This window comes from Phacochoerus africanus, chromosome 10 (assembly GCF_016906955.1).
Source record: "Phacochoerus africanus isolate WHEZ1 chromosome 10, ROS_Pafr_v1, whole genome shotgun sequence".
Taxonomy (NCBI): domain Eukaryota; kingdom Metazoa; phylum Chordata; class Mammalia; order Artiodactyla; family Suidae; genus Phacochoerus; species Phacochoerus africanus.
In genome coordinates this window covers 40,160,616-40,178,436 of record NC_062553.1, presented here as the reverse complement: position 1 = coordinate 40,178,436, position 17,821 = coordinate 40,160,616, and the positions used below count along the sequence as shown (strand labels likewise).

The 17,821-nt window shown below is 36.2% G+C and overlaps 2 protein-coding genes across 38 annotated transcripts in view; one reads left to right on the top strand and one right to left on the bottom strand.

The window, feature by feature from the left end:
* Positions 1-998, top strand: part of LNX1 (ligand of numb-protein X 1) — a 211,069-nt gene extending 210,071 nt beyond the window's left edge. For all 5 annotated transcript variants that reach the window (XM_047799585.1, XM_047799584.1, XM_047799581.1 and 2 more), the window contains one exon: positions 398-998. In XM_047799585.1, the coding sequence (XP_047655541.1) occupies positions 398-533 (136 nt within the window). In that variant the 3' untranslated portion in view covers positions 534-998. The remainder of the gene's footprint in view (positions 1-397) is intronic.
* An 823-nt stretch (positions 999-1,821) lies between these two features.
* Positions 1,822-17,821, bottom strand: part of FIP1L1 (factor interacting with PAPOLA and CPSF1) — a 75,201-nt gene continuing 59,201 nt past the window's right edge. For 28 of the 33 annotated variants that reach the window (XM_047799589.1, XM_047799595.1, XM_047799590.1 and 25 more), the window contains 3 exons: positions 10,137-10,350; positions 2,879-3,016; positions 1,822-2,131 (listed from right to left, as the gene is read on the bottom strand). In XM_047799589.1, the coding sequence (XP_047655545.1) occupies positions 1,984-2,131; positions 2,879-3,016; positions 10,137-10,350 (500 nt within the window). In that variant the 3' untranslated portion in view covers positions 1,822-1,983. The remainder of the gene's footprint in view (positions 2,132-2,878; positions 3,017-10,136; positions 10,351-17,821) is intronic. The other 5 variants (XM_047799617.1, XM_047799621.1, XM_047799619.1 and 2 more) reach the window with 2 other exon arrangements.

Here is a 17,821-nt window from a genome sequence, read left to right as displayed (position 1 = left end):
AATAATGACTACTTAAAAAAAACTTATATTCTAAGATTGTGTTTTATATGTGCAAAACCTTGGTACCACTTGAAATAAGGCAGGTATTTATTATATCTTCTTTTTTTGGTAAGAAATTAAAAACATTTATGTGTCATTCAATTTCTAAGAACTCTAAAATGACTAGTTACTCTTGGTCCCATAGAGCAACTTTCTATTCTTTTAGCATTTTTTCTAAAACAAGCTGAACAGATAGAATTTGACAAATCTAAGTGTGTGTGTTGGGGAGGGAGCTTAATTAGAAGCAATAAAATTAAAATACAGGTAGCAAAAACTTTTAGGACCACCAAAAAAACCCCTGCATTATTTTTGCTATGGCTCAAAATGTTAATCATACACCTTGTTTTATTTTTTTTAGATGTGGGGATATTCTTCTTGCTGTAAATGGTAGAAGTACATCAGGAATGATACATGCTTGCTTGGCAAGGATGCTGAAAGAACTTAAAGGAAAAATTACTCTCACTATTGTTTCTTGGCCTGGCACTTTTTTATAGAATCAATGATGGATCACAGAAAAACAGGAAATCACAAATAAGCTAAGTTGAAACACTGTATTTATCTTGTCAATTTTTGTATTTGAAGGCTATATTGTAAAAATGTGAATTTTAATGTCAGGAAAAGTATGATCTAATGAAAGCCAGTTACATCTTGAGAAAATATTAATTCTCAAGACAAAACATTACTAATAATTTCTATTCACTGTAGAGAATTTCTCATTACTCTACAACGTTTAAGTTTATATTTTTCTATTCAATAAAAAGCTCTCAAACAGCTGATATGGTCTGTATGACCCCACTGAATTCAAATCCCCCCAGTTAAATTAACAATCTGGTATATGCTAAGGTCTCTGCAAAAGGTACAATCTGGACATTTTAAAAACAATTTCTGGACAGAGGATTTTTAAAGTGCATTGCTGGAAAATGTTCATGAAATGAGAAATAAATATTTTTCAAAAATTATATAGCTGTCTTTAGTATGTGATACTAAGGTCATTTCTGTTATCACTACTTAAAGTTCCTACTATTCATTCTTTCAAAACCATGTTGTTACCATCACTGACAAATACCTCCAATGGGTTATCCCTAAAAATGTTCACAGAATTATATAAACTATATTTTCTTAGATTTACTAGGAAATGACTAATCTAAAGCTCTTGTCATTTGTTTTAATTCACAATATAGCTAGTAACTATACAAAACTCTATGTGCCACTCAACTAATGAGCCCTGGAAAAAGCGTCAAGAAAGGCCAAACCAGCTTGACCCTTGCTCACAAAAGATGGCCTTGAGGCAATTCAAATTTGTGTCCAGGTGCCTGCCAGAAACTACACTTGGGGCAAGTTAGTTCAGAGGCCACCCAAATACTATTAGATTTTCTTACTTTGGATATAAAAGTTCTCCTTTTAGTTTCACCATGAACCCAAATTTAGAACAGTTTAAGAACCTATCAAAAAGCTGTGATATCAAAACTGTATATGAGTTCTTCAAATATGCTCGGCAGCAGCGTCACAGCAGCGATGATGAGAGACTAGTTTTAATCTTAAGACTGAGAGGTGCCTTTTGATGCATTTTTGCAGTGCAACCTCTTAAGAGACTGGTGTTGGATAAACTCAAGAAAACTGGCCAGGAGGGAACCTTGACCCTTCTCAGAGACTGTGTGTGTATGTACACAGCTAAACCCAGGGCTTTCAATTTCCTGCTGAGCGCCCCATTCACATTACTTTCTTCAATACAAAAGTCGTTACTTTTCGTTTTTTAAATATTACAACACAAAGATTTTTAACTTAACATGAAAAATTCACTCTTTTATTTTGGAAGAAAAAAGTTAACTTTTCATACTAACAGAACAAGAGTAAAGGCAAATTTCTTAAACATTATCCAGAAAAATAACAAGATTTAGAGTATCTATTTCTGGCACTACTATACACAAGAGGCCATGACCTGCCTTACTCTGCAGGTGTAGCTTCGGTGCTTTCCTGTTCAGGGGCAGGCTCACTGCCAGCTTCTTTTCCTTCTTTGCTTCTTTTAGATTTTTTGTGCTTGTGTCTTCTATGACTGTCTCCTTCTTCACTTTCATGGCGACGTCTACTATTACTAAAGAGAAAAGGAAGGTGTATTCTTAAAAATGTTTAAGTACACAAGTAGTGTCAGAAATCAACCCTCTTTAGGTAAATTCTCAGCGTAACAATGAGCTTTAAATACCTTCTTTTTCTCAAACACATTTTGGGAAATAATTTTTTTATGTGACTTTTTAAGCTGAGATTATATATTCACATTTTAGGTTCACCTTCACTGACTTTATCCTAGAACCCCAAGGCCCACGTACTTTAGATTATGAGACTGACACACTACTCACCGCACCAAGAGGACTGCTAGGCCCACATACATTATTCTAAGAGACTAATTATAAAGTAGAAACTGAAGCACGAAGAACAGGAACTATTTTAGACAAACAATAGGCATTAAAATACTGATTTTTTTTTGAGACTACAAGGCCCTGAAATTTTTTTGATTAAACTGAACATTGATTTGTTTAATAATGACTATTGAAAATTGATTCATACAATCCCCCAGCCCAGTGTCGAGAGAGGGAAGGTAGTGAATCTAATTCTCTTTTTTCATTTCATGCTAATTTTGGCTTATGTGTTTTAAACGTAGTCCTGTTAGATTTCAAAATCTTTGTTGAAACCTGTAAGGAACCAACTGTTTCAACAGATATCTTCCAACTAAGGAACACATATGCTCTAATGGTTATTTAGAAATGTTTGCTTTTACTTCCTGAAGTCAAATCAATTTCTCTCTTGGCTTCAGAGTGATCTACTATTTTATCAAAGAGCAAACCTTCGAGAGGACTTGTGTCTGGTCTCCTCTTTCTCTCTGTGTCGTCTTTCTCTGTGTCGTTCTTCTTTCTCCCGGCTTGCTCTGTGGCGCTCATACCCTCTTTCTGCATACTCCCTGTATCTGTATCGTTCTTCATCACTGAAATTGGAATAGAAACAACTTTTCTTGACTACTGACTGGACTGTTGATTCTGAATGACTTCAAACTACAAAACATGTGATTTGAGTCCAAACCAGAAGCCCTACTGTTATCATCTTATACAGAATAGGAGCAAAGTAAATATTTGTGGAACTGAGAGGAAAACAATGCTGTCCCAAATTAATATTAGATCTAATGTAATACAAAATATATAATTACACTTACGTTAAAGGACCAAGTTTGTTCTTTGCTTTCACAGTTGTTACAGATTAGAAATTTTATGTAACGATGCTATCTCTCTTCAAAAATTGGGAACTGTAACTAATTTAAATTTTAATCAGAAGCTTCATTTTCTTTTACTTTTTAAAATTAAAAGTATGTTTGTATATCTCAGATTTCCAACCAAATTTTGTTTTTAATGGTCACACTCATGGCATATGGAAGTTCCAGGGACTGAATCCAAGCTGCAGCTGCGGCAACACCAGACCCTTTAATCCACTGGGCCAGGCCAAGGACAGAACCTGCACCTCCACAGTGACCCAAGCCACTGCAGTGGGATTCTCAACTCACCACATCACAGCAAGAACTCCTCAGCCAAAATTCTTATTATTTGTAAAACCTTTAGGCACACAGTTAAGATTCTAAAAACAGAGTAAAAATATTTGGCTCACAATGGCTACACAGTGGAAACTAGATGAACGTTCTTAAGTTTTTCAATCATATATTTTCATCCAATGAAGAGGTGTGAACATTAAGAACAGAGCGACACCAAAGCAACTTCCACAATACCCCCACAAAATGGGGGCAGAAAATGCCTATGGACAAACTTGAATTCTGAGGTCCCAAAAACCTAATACTTTCTGTGGGGAGGAGGGGTAGGGTGAAAACAATTTGAAATGCATATTAAGCTGCACTTCCATTTTCTGATTCTAGAGAGAATGAACCGGTGAAACTAGAACCGATAGCTAGACGTAGAGGGTAGTTGTCACCTCCTTAGATCTTTCATGTCCTTTCAGGAAAATAGAAACATTCTATTTTTCTCTTAATCCTTTGAGTCTTTTTTGTTGTTGCTCAGCATAGAAGTATTTTCTACATTCTAATGTCAATAAATTCTCTTAGAATGAATACAAGTATCTTTTAGAGCACTGTGTGCTAAAGAGCTTTGCTTTTGAGAAATGTATGCTATAATACAAATTATCAGTAATTTGTACAAAGCTGTTAAGGAATCTGAGACTAACTAGCAGGAGACAGAATCAGATGATAGTATAAACCAAATAAAAACAAATCAGGCTGTGGTCTCTAAGCAAAAGTAATGATTCACTAGGGCTACCTAAGGCCAAGTCAACTGACGACCAATTTATTATTGCTTGCGACACATTTTCAAAAATGCATTACTAAAAATATATTCCTATACGTATATGATATGGACACATACAAATACATGTATGGCAATGTGTACACATACACAATTTTTTTGGAATCATATATACTTGGGGAAATGAATCTGACTAGCATCCATGAGGATGCAGGTTCGATTCCTGATCTTGCTCAGTGGGTTAAGGATCCAGCATTGCTGTGAGCTGTGGTGTAGTCCACAGAGGCAGCTTGGATCCCAAGTTGATATGACTGTGGGGTAGGCCGGCAGCTAAGCTCCGATTTCGACCCCTAGCTTGGAACCTTCATATGCTGCAGGTGTGGCCCTAAAAAGAGCAAAGGAAAAAATTTAAAAATTAAAAAAAATATATATATATACTTGGTATTGGAAAAGTGGAAGGCAATGCACCGAGACAGGCAGTGTGGACCAGCAGGAAGACTACGGGCAGAGCAGGCCCAGGAGCACATCCCGATTCCACTACTTACAAGTGTATGACCCAGGCTAAGTTACTTAGCCTCTCTAAGCACTCGGTTTCTCACCTGTAAACCTGGGAACAATCTTTTTCAGGGTTGTTGTAGAAGTGGTGATAAGATTTATAAAGTGTTTGGAACAAGAGTAGGCTCTCAATAAATGGCTGCTAACATGCATGCTTGCTGTCTGCATTAAATTAATGCTAAATTTTTCAGAGGCAGAACTCTTTTGGTAAAAAGTGACTGGCTCGGTGATAATATTTCTAAAGCAGAATAAACTAGCGCCTACCACGACAAATGAATGTTAATATTACCCTCTTTGAAAATGAGGTTCTCTTTTTAATGATTCTCATTGGAGGTACATAAAAATAACGGCAATGACCTCATTTTTCATTTATAACCCTGTCTTTTTCCTCTCACCACAACATCAATTCTTGTTATTTTAGAGGCCTTCAAAATTCTGAGGGCAGCCATCGGATAGAATCCTTACTACAGATAGTGGAAGATTTGGTCTCATACATGAAATATAAAGACCCCTTTCTCTGATACGCAGCTGCACCAAGGTTTCTTTGGGCCTGGAAATCATCAGAGCTCATTTCAAACACCCTAAAATGACCAGCCTTCTTTCTGGCCCACAATTAAGCAGCCTGAAAAACAGATGTTGAAACTGGCCTGTAATTTCCAAAACAAAGACCCTGTAATTTGTAATACAACACATATAACACATATCATATTGCTAGAATGTCAGTATGGAGAATAAAATGGCCTTTACCTATACTTCATTTGGATTTTTCAGAGAACACTTTATTCCTAGGATAATTCAGAACAACACAAAATTCTTTCACCTTTTTTTCTCCTCTCTGGCCTTGAACTTTTACTCAGATTTAGGTAAACATTACTCCTGATGCCCTATAGCTAGCAACCCGAAAATCAAATGCAGTTTAAACATTAACATCTTTAGCTTCAGTAAAAATTAAGCAGTATTTGTGTTTGAAATGGAGGAATTCAAAGAATTTCATAAATGTATTATGCAATATAACTTGTGAGCTGTAGCAAACCAATTCATTTTAGTCTTTTTCCTATCAAGTTTTCCATTAAGCTCCTTACCTTGTGAACATGTACATTCCAGAGACACCAGTACTATCTCAAATATATTAGTTTTAACCACATATAGAAACAATTCAACTTTTTGAAAAGTAATTTCCTTGAACATAACAGAATTCACACACTTATATGACTGAAGTTATTAACAGCACATACCCTACCCACACAAACACGAAACAAACACTTACATGCACACACACACGCACTTGTATGTGTGTACCATACCTTATTTGGTAAAAAAAAATTTTTTACCAGGTGCCTACAATGTATAAGTCATATTATTAGGAGCTACAGGGAAGGAGATTAATAAATCCTACTGAGTTTCTTCTTGCACTTCTTTTTATGAAATGTTTCAAACATCTAACCAATTCTAATTACCTTGAAAATTATTATATGGTTAAATCTGAAACGACAGTGTATGAATAATTCTGTATCCTCAGTACACAGCTCTGCTTTGTAATAGGGATTCAAAAAACATCGGATGCATGAATGAAAGGATGAATGTGATTCCTCACCACCCTCAAAAGAAGAAAGAAAAAAAAAAGCTCAAGTTCAGAGAGAGTAATATGGAAAATGGAAGGAAACAGAATTTTTCAAGACTAGGAAGGATTTTGAGTACTATCTCAACCATATTTCCAGTAGATAGTATGGCTCTACTATTGCCTTAATTTCTCTATGCTTCCATTTCCTCATCTGACAAATCCAAATTTAGACTGGATTATCCCTAAGGACCTTTCTGGATTATTAATGCCTATGATCACATAACCACATCTAACAAAACAAACGCTATCTGAACCAAGCATATGCTCACATCTTGAACTGCTCACCTCATCCAGCAAAAATCTTCAAACTGTGTACCTCATCCATAAAAACAGATGATATTAAGAAAGTTATTTCTAACTTATTTCATTACACACTGTGAAAGTACCTAGACTGATGTTAGAAAGCCCAAATTAATACTTTGATAGTAGTAACAGTTGATTTTTATCCATTTCAAAACCTAACGTAGTTTCACCATTTTCAAGGCTGTTTTCTATTGTCTTCACCTTTTTCCATTATATATGTTATTTCATTCACGGACACATTAATTATGTGTCAGAAATTACTATAAGAAGTGCTGAGGCTACAGAAATCAAAGATGTTAGTCAATGCCCTAAAAGACTCTTACTAAGAAGGACATGCTTTGAAGGAATTACATAAAGTATTTAGGGAGCATGTGAAGGAATAATTCTTTCCTTTAGGTTCAGAAGGGCTCACAAAGACAAATGTGAGCTGGACCTTTGAGTAAAAGTTTGTGAGGCAGAGAAGAGAGGAATAACATGAAGAAAACTCGTGTTAAACTATGAGGGATTTCCAGAGGAGCAACTAGTTCAGTGTAGCTGCAGCATGCAGTATTATCGGCTTGGGAGAGAGCTGGGGTCAAAATAGAAAAGGTTTATTGGACTTGTGGATCATAAAAAGAATTTTGAATTTATTCTATAGGCCAGCAGCATATGAATTCTTCTCAATGATACAGAAAGTTTTAGGGAATCAATTTTCCAGACCCCTAACTTCCATATTTATTCTTTCCCAAATCTAAACTGCCTAATGATAGACCTGCAAGTAAAACATCATGCCACTTCTCCAGCTAACCTCTTCTCCATCACATACCTGACTTTTACAAAAGAATTACATTCTTTTCACTAATTTTACTATAGTTCATTATTGGCTTAGGGTTTGAAAACCATTATGACATCAAAAAGATCTAATTTAAAATACTGGTGCTAAGACCTATTTTATTCAAGGAACCATAAAGCTTCTATACAGCTTATTAGGTTTTTCTCTCTTAAACCTCTTTCTGTTACAAAGTATGAAATAAGAAATGGAGTATTCTGGCCTGTGTCCTGGAATGTTCTAACTTCAGATATACTGTAGAGTGGTGTGGTGGGAGTCATTACAATTAGCCCCAAACTAATGAAAAAACAAAAACAAAATTTCTTTCTGGGGAAAGCAAAACAGCACTGGGAAGGTAGCACATTACTGTGAATTCTGTGACTATATTATCTTAGATAGGGAATACAGAGTAACTCATTTAACTAAACAGAAAAATGAAGTCAGACTTTTTTTTAAACTGCTGCACCCTTGGTATATGGAAGTTCCTGGGCCAGGAATTGAATGGAATCTGAGCCATGGCTATGACCTATACTGCAGCTGTGCCAAAGCTAGACCCTCTAACCCACTGCACAGGCCAGAGATTGAACCCAGGCCTCTCCACAGCAACCAGAGCCACTGAAGTTGATTTCTTAACCCATTGTGCCACAGCAGGAACTCCTGAAGTGAGACTTTTTCCCCCACATATATTGGGTGTGGCTGGCTGGCTTGACAATAATAGGAGCTATCTTTTACCGGCTAAGTTATTTGGTAGCTATTTTCCATAAATAGAATGGGGAAAAATTGCAGCTCCAAGGTTTGCATGAGAATAAATACCAAACACATAAAGGTGTTTCATTTTTTAAAGACATTCTGGATAAGATGTATTAAAATTAATAGCATTTCAATTTCCCTAACCCTTTCTGTGCATATTAGGTTGACAAGTTATCTCTATTAAAATAAAGAGTGTTAAATATAACTGGCAGTCCTTTGATAAATGGTGGCAAAGCCCCCTCTGGGTGTTCTTTCAAGAAACTGAGAAAACTGAAGACTTTGGAAACAGAGTCTTTGCTGCTATAATCATCAAGATGAGGTCAACTGGATTTGGTTGCACCCTAATCCAGTGACTGGTACTCTTCTAAGAACTGGGAATTTTATATATATATATATATATTTTTTTATACTTTTTAACTTACATAGATATGATGCAGGAAAGACTGATAGGATGATCAATTATAAAGACTTTTTCAGGAATTCCCATTGCAGCTCAGCAGGTTAGGAACCCAATATTTTCTCCCCAAGGATGTGGGTTTGATCCCTGGCCTCACTCGGTGGGTTAATGGCATTGCCATAAGCTGCTGCTGAGGTGGCAGATGCAGCTCTGATCCAATGTCACTGTGGCTGTGGAGTAGGCCAGCAGCTGCAGCTCTGATACAACCCCTAGCCTGGGAACTTCCATATGCTGCAGGTGCAGCCATTTAAATAAAATAAAATATTTCAAGAATAAAAATATTTTGGAGTTCCCGTCATGGCTCAGTGGTTAACGAATCCGACTAGGAACCACGAGGTTGCGGGTTCAATCCCTGGCCTTGCTCAGTGGGTTGAGGATCCGGCATTGCAGTGAGCTGTAGTGTAGGTCACACATGCGGCTCGGATCCCTACGTTGCTGTGGCTCTGGCTTAGGCCGGTGGCTACAGCTCCGATTGGACCCCTAGCCTGGGAACCTCCTCATGCCACAGGAGCGGCCGAGAAATGGCAAAAAGACAAAAAAAGACAAAAAAAAGAATAAAAATATTTTACTTTAGAATAAAATTCTTTAAGGGAAGTGGCTCAGAAATAAGAATTCAAGTACAAAAAGAAATGCAAAATTTCCAAATGTTAAAGAGAGTTTGTTCATTTTTTAAAAAAAATAGACAATGAGGTTTTAGTAAACCAGTCTTATTAATCCATTGGATATATTTAAAAGAGTAATGATAATTTTATTTTTAAATTGTGATATTTATAATAGACTGGAAATTCTATCTATATTACTAACTGTTTAAAGATGAAAACTTTCAGATGGCAAGATAAAAATATATGAAGGGTTATGACATTTTCAAAATTCTTTAAAGGAAGAAATGAACAAACAAATTTGAAGACTGGGAAGTCCTTATGAATTACACAGTCTTGATGCTTTTTAAATGGCTAACCTAACAACTCCTCCTAATTGAACTGGATTTTCCTAACTTGAACTGGATTTTCCATCCTGGCACTGAATATAAATTCCAAAGTACATATAACATACATGTGTACACACCGCTACATAGGGAATGGAGAGTAACAAGAACCTACTGTATGGTGTAAGGAAATCTACTCAGTACTCTGTAGTGACCTATATGGGGAAAGCATCTGAAAAGGAGTGAATATTCCTTCCAGATTCATAATGCTGTAGCCTGAAACTAACACAATATTGTAAATTAACTATACTTCAGTATTAAATTGGTATTAGTATCAAATAATTAAAATCAATGCACGTGTACAAATTCCTGCACAATGAACAAACCTGTTGAAAACACTCGGCGTGGGACTGTGATCACGCTCCCTCTCTCTCTCTCTAGTGCGTTCTCTCTCTCTGTCCCGATCACGATCTCGTTCTCGGTCTCGGTCTCTGTCTCTATCTCGGTCTTTCTCTCTTCTTGCATAATAGTCCCACTGCTTGCTGGTGTCCACAAGACTAGGCCATGAAGGAGCAGATCCAGGAAGATGGGGAAAGGCAACTGTAGAAGAAAAAATAATTAAAAACAAAAGTTTGGATACTGAAAAAACAAAAAAGACAAAAAAAGTAAACATTCCACAAAAAAATACTCCATTAGATTAAAAATTATTTCATAAATAGAAAAGAGAAATAACATATAGTAACAAATAGAAAAGAGAAACAACATTTCCCCACAGTTTGGGGAAATGCCCAGAAACAAACCTAACACATAAAGACTCTTCATTTTGCAAGGTGAACAGCAACCAGAATTAGATATAGCACCAACTTCCCAATATCTCAAAAAATGTAAACCAGCATATATTAGGACATCTTCGAAGGGCTGAAAGTAATGACCAATCTAGAAATGTGTACTTAAGATTTTATTTCAAGCATAAGAATAAAACAAGAGCATTCATAACCAAAAAAATAAGCAAAAGTAGTAAACAAGAGTTCATCAAAAAACTTCTATCAGATATAAGAATAATACATTTCAATAGAAACCACTAAAAAATTAGACATAAATGTATTATATCCAAACAATATAGGGAAAAACAGTTTTAAAAATTACCTGAAATAGTCAATTCAAAACAGACTTGGAAAGAAAGGGAGTAAGGGAGACAAGTCTGAATAGCTCAAAAAAGTCGTAAGACTATAAAACAGAGTGAATTCATAAAGTCTACCTGTATTCTGAACATAAGGGAAATGAACAGATACAAAACGGCTGAAGTAAAAGGCTGGGAGGGAAAAAAACTACTACTATCCCCCAATTTCCCTAGGAATAGACATATTCATGACAAAGCAGTCATACAAAAAGGATTAGCCAGGGAAGGATTCCCTAGGGAAGAAAGGATGAATATCTGAATGAAGACAGAGGATGCAACTGACCAGGAAGACAGAACAAATTAAAATGCCAAATATTCAACAACGCAGGCTTCCTTTTTATAGAGTAAAAATTAGTACATTAAAACAGGGAGAAACAGAAAAATCCACCATGATCATGAGAGATTAATATACTTTCTCAATTACTGACACTTTGAGCAGACAAAAATAAAAATAACTACAGATATATGAGAACTGAGCTTCTAACAAAGTTGATTTAATGGGCATAACAGAACACTGCCCAGAGCAGGTAGAGAACACTCATTCTTCTCACCCACATAAAACATTTATAAAAATATACTACACATTTTCAGGAGTTCCTCTTGTGACTCAGTGGAAAGGAATCTGACTAGTAACCATGAGGATGCAAGTTCAATCCCTGGCCTTGCTCAGTGGATTAAGGATCTGGTGTTGCCGTGAGATGTGCTGTAGGTTGCAGACACAGCTTGGATCTGTGTTGCTGTGGCTGTGGTGTAGGCCAGCAGTTGTAGCTCGGATTGGACCCCTAGCCTGGGAACTTCCATATGCTGTGGGTGTGGCCCTAGAAAGCAATAAATAAATAAATACTACTACACACTTTCAAAGGATAATAAGAGACATCATGTTCTCTGACCAGCATACAACTTAAATTACAAGTAAAAAATTTAAAGTTATGAGAAAATAATCTCCATATATTTCAAATTAAAAAACACATTTCTGGTAACTCAGGAGTCAAAAAAATCACAAATTTAAAGTCATTTAAAAGTGGAACATAAAAAAAAGGAACATAAACAAAAATGTAATATTACTGAAAATCTAGAGATAAAAACTGCTCTGAAGGGAAATTAATGTTAAAAAACACTACATTCGGAGTTTCTGCATAGCGTAGTGCTACGCCATTAAGGACCTGGCGTTGTCTCTGCAGTGGCTTGAGTCACTGCTGAGGCGTTGAGTTTGATCCCCAGCCAGCACAGTGGGTTAAGAATCCAGCGTTGCCACAGCTGTGGTGTAGATCAAGGTTGTGGCTCAGATTCGATTTCTGGCCCAGAGACTTCTATATGCTGCAGGTGTGGGCAAAAAAAACAAAGAATCCCACAACACTACATTAAAAAATACAGAAAGTGAATGAATTAAGCTTCTTAACTTAAGAACTTATGGAAAAAAACCAGATAATCCAAGAGAAAGGAACAACAAAGGTAAAACTAGAAACCAAGTAAAAAGAAAACTACCATCCAATACACAAAGCCAAAAGATGGTTTTCAAAGGCTAGACCTAGTATAACATGATAATCTTCTCACAAGATTAAGAAGAAAAGAGACTTCATAAAAAACAGCAGAACCAATAAGGGACTGCATACAACTACAGATGTTGCAGAGATTAAACAATGTAGAGAATATTATATACTTGAAACCAATACATTAAAAAAGTTAGCTGAAATAGATTAATTCCTTAAAAAATAAATAACTTACCAAACAAAAGTAAATCAAAAATAAAAAGGAGTTCCCATTGTGGCTCAGCGGTTAACGAACCCGACTAGCATCTATGAGGATGCGGGTTCAACTCCTGGCATTGTTCTGTGGGTTGCTGGCTGTTTCTGTGAGCTGTGGTATAGGCTGCAGACTCAGCTCAGATCCCAAGTTGTTGTGGCTGTGGGGTATGCCAGAGGCTACAGCTCCAAATGGACCCCTAGCCTTGGAACTCCATATGCCATTAGTGCAGCTCTAAAAAGACAAAAAAAGACCAAAAAAAAAAGAATAAAAAGAAATCTTGAATGGTCCCATAATTATTAAAGACATTAAATCAGTAACTTAAAACTTTTCCACAAGACCAGACGGCTTTTACGGGTAAGTTTTACTAACTTTTATGATACAGACCACTCGAATATTAACATAAACTTCAAGAGGATGGGGAAAAAAGACTGTTTCCTAATTTATCCCATGTGGTTTATGTAGTCTTAATTCCAAAACCAGTTAAGGACTGTACAAATAAAGGAAAATTTCAGACCAATCCTACCTATGAACTTAGATGTCAAAATCCTAAAGAAGCCAGTGTTTATTTTAAAAAATAAAAAAGGTTAATCAGTCATGACCAAGTTAGGTTTATTTCAGCAAATAAACAGTGGCTTAATATTAGAAAAATTTAGAAATCTGCCACATTAAGAGAGAAGAAAAACAATATGATCAACTCAGAAAGCATTTAATAAAACTCAATATAATATCCATTCACAATTTAAAAGCCCCTGGACAACTAGAAAAGACTTTCCTTTTTCAGACATAGGGTTTTATAAAAACCCTAGGAGTAAAAACCTAGTCGTATAAATATAAAAGCACTTCCTTTAAAGGGGGGCGTAGAGAGGGGGCCCCAGACAAGAACTTCACTTTCAGTATTTCAACATTACACAGAAATCCCAGCCAGAACAAAACCGAAGGGGGTGGGTGAAGAATAAGAATCTGAAAAGGAAGGAATTGCAGATGATACTGTCCGAAGAGAATTAATGGACAAATGACAGTGAGAGTTCAAGAGGTAAGTGGCTACAAGGTCAACATACATTGATCAATATATTTATCTATTATAAATAACACACAAACCAATTCTATTTTTAAATACAAGCAAATGCAAACAGAACATGGAGGTTAAATGAATATACCATTCATAAGAACAACAAAAACATTAGGTACCTTTAATTAAATCTAAAAATGTACAAGTGGTTTATGGAGAAAATTACGGCACTCAACTGAAACACTAAAGAATATCTCCATAAATGGAGAGGGTAACTCTTATGAAATGACCTACAGTATCAATTTAATAACAATATGGTACAGTAAGAGAAAGGACTCTGGAGCTAGATTGCAATGGTTTCAAATCCTGACTCTGCCACTTACTGTGTCTGACATTAGGAAAATTATTTAAATCTGGCTGTTCTTCAATTCTCTAGTCCATAAAATGAGGATCATAACAGCATGTCTGCTTTATAAGGATATCAGGATTACATGAATTAACAGTTTTTGTCATATTGTAAGCATAAAAAAACTTAGTTGATAATAAAAAACCTCTATACAGTTTTTCATAGAACTTGGAGAGTTGATTCTAAAGTAGTTATACAATGGAATTCCCACTGCGGAGCAGCAGGTTAAGAATCTGGCATTGCCACAGATGTGGTGTAGGTCACAGCTGCGGTTCTGATTCAGTCCCTAGCCCAGAACTTCCATATGCGGCAGATGCGACTGAAAAAGAAAAAAATAGAATGAAATAGAATAAAATAGATACATAAGAGCAATGGACCAAGAATACTTTTGAAGCAGAATGAGGTAGATCTTGCTAAACCAGATATCAGATTTACTATAAAACTCAAAACTAAGACAGTGTGGCATTATTAGCACAGGGGTAGTTAAATTAACTGAATGAATAGTCTCTAGAAAGCTAAGAAACGGATCCAGACATACAGGGAAACTTGATACAGAGGAACAGAGATCCTTAAGGACGGGTAAACTTCTTAACAAATAACACTGGGACAACTGCATCTTTACAACATAGGCAAAAATTCCACATGGTTTAAGAACTCATACTTGAAAAACAAAATTTGAAAACTTTTTGGGGAAAAAAATGAATTGAAGAGTATCTTTATATTCTTGAGGTAGAGAAAGTCATGGTTCAAACCAATTAAAATGTCATATGACTTTGCACAGCTGATGAGGTATAAGAAAAAAATGATAATGTTTTTGCCAGAAACATTTTTCTTTGAGGGGCTTGAGTATAATAATCCCTATATAATATCATCACGGGGGTAAGGAGAGGAGCAGTGGTGGCAAGTGAGCAACATATACATCTATCATACTAGGAAGATAACAGACAGTATCTAAAAGTTACATAATCAAGAAGTGGGGTGATAAGCCTATGTAGAAATGCCATGCAGACCATGAGAAGAACTAAAACCACTGAAAAGTTCTTTAGTACTCCTGAAAAGTTCTTTAGTACTCCTGAAAAGTTCTTTAGTTAGTATATCCTGTAAGTTCTTTAGTATTCCTGCAATGATTACCTAGGTATTACTTTATAAAGCAGTCTTAACATGCACATCAGGAAAAATCAGTATTTCCATCTATAGTTCCTTCGTAGTGTTCAAGAATGAATTACAAAATTCTAAAATAAACAAAGGTAAAACAGAATTACTAACAAAGAGGAGGTTATACTTATCTTCTTTCCAAGGCTCTGTTTGACCAGGATAAAGAACTCTCCTCTACCTACCTAATTCTTGCACTATGCCTTATCATTGTTAGTACTAAAAATGTCTTTCATTAAAGAGGGGGAGGTTGATCTCCAAGGGCATGGTAAGGAGTGAGCAAAAAACTCTTGCTTTTTAATTAAAAATGTGCATAAATTACTTTGCGAAAATGTTAAATGACTGACGAGCTAGTTTCTTATTTTTTGTCTTTTGTCCTTTTTTAGGGCCGCACCTGCAACATACGGAGGTTCCGAGGCTGGGGTCCAATCGGAGCTGTTGCTGCCAGCCTATGCCAGAGTCACAGCAACACCAGATCCAAGTGGCATCTTCGACCTACACCACAGCTCACGGCAACGCTGGATCCTTAACCCACTGAGCAAGGGCCAGGGATTGAACCCACATCCTCACGGTTCCTAGTTGGATTCGTTTCCACTGAACCACGAGCAAGGGCCAAGGACTGAACCTGCAACCTCATGGTTCCTAGTTGGATTTGTTTCCACTGAGCCATGATGGGAACTCTCAGAGCTAGTTTTTTAAAATGAACTCTTCCACAAGGAAGTTGTACATGTAATCTCAAGAATTAAGTCTTATTCTTTCTGGGGTATTCCTCATGTTCATCTGTACTGAAACGAATCACAAGGAATTTCATGACAAAGCAAAAAGTGACAAGTGCCACAAAAGAGGCAAAAATAAAATTTAATCAATTTAATAAACAATGCTTACTGAGAACACAGGCACTGTGCTGAGCATTTTATATTAAAAATTTATTTAATGGATGAGAAAAATAATTTAGGTTGTTTAACTTGCCCAAAGTTATTACTAAGATAAGATGGACCCAGGACCCAAACTCAGGCTGTCTAATCACAAGGCCTATGCATTAAAAATTATCTACATTGCCTCACAGTGCAGAAAAGGGAAGGAACTTAAAAGAGTTTGTTGGAGATGGTAGGGATAATCACAAAACTAAAGAGTGAATATTTGAGTATTTATTAAATGGCAGAACGAAGATACTTCAATGAATTCTCACTGAACTTCACCCCAAGAGGAAGAACTATGCTCTCCATTTAATGGTTGAAGACCTATAAAATCACACAAATAAAAGAGAGGAGGAAGCAAGATTCCAACCCAAAGACTATGACTTCCTAGGAGCCCATGGGGTGGGGGGTGGGGGGGAGGAGAAAAAAAAGTAGCATAACCACTGAAACAAATAACAGAAAAACTACCTCTTTATGCGAATGAATGGTGTGGCTTTGAACAAGGTGGTTCTGAAAGACAGTAGTACAACACCCTGATACAAATACCTAGAAGAAGGTAACTAAAGTTTATGACTGATACTATGATCTCATCTCTCACCAAGACTTGTAAGTTCTATTGCACAAATGCCTTTGAAACCACTCATTTTCTCCACCTTCCATAGTAACAGCTGAATACAGGACCATAAATTTCTTCATCTGGATTACCCCAACAGCATCTGGTTCTCCCAATCAAGTAAGCATCTCAGTCATTCCCACCTTTCTACCCACCCTACAAATCTACAATTTCCTCACAGTAACTAGCAAGATCAGACCCTTTTCAAATGTAAACCAAGCAATTATGCAAATCATCATAAAACTAAAGGGCTCCTCACAGCCCTCTCAATAAGGTCTAAACACTATAGCAAGGCTCTAATACCCTGCACCATTCCTTGTCTCATCTCTAGATGTTCATCATGCATTCTCTATCATCCAGCCACACCACACTTCTTTCAGGTCATAAAGTCTACCACACTCTCTCTCATTCCGTGTGTTTGAACATGATTTGAATCCCAGGTCTAGACCCCACTCCTCTGGAGTGGGAGAATCTCCATCATGCTCCCATGACACACACCTCTTCTGTCACCTGGTTGACAGAAGCTTATACATTTGTTGAAGGTAAGCAAACCTATGCCTAATTTACTATATCTCTGAAACCAGTTCAATGCATTGCACTTTTTTAAAATAAATGAATATATCAAGAGATCTAAGCAGAAAGTGGTGTCAGAAGCCCTTAGAATGGATAAAGTTGTCACGAGTGAACATGAAAGATGACTTGGCCAAATGATCTAGAAGAAAAAATAAGCCAGTGAGGGGGAAAAGATGAGGAGGTTAACTGAATGTTGTAAGTCATAAACAGCAAGATAATGGACAATAAAGTAACAAATCCCAAATCCTTATAAGGAAAAGTCAAGGTACAAATATCCCTGATTTTTAAAAGTACAGTTGATAAAAGGAATAACAAGTATTCTGTTAAGTAACTTGGAATATAAGTAACACCTAGTTATTCCTGTAGTTAGTTAATATTTTTTAATTGCTCTATAAGATAGTATTTTAAACCGTGGAAGTACATTTCTTTTGTTTTAAGAGGTTTTATATTTAAGTACTTTACTGATTAAAACTGA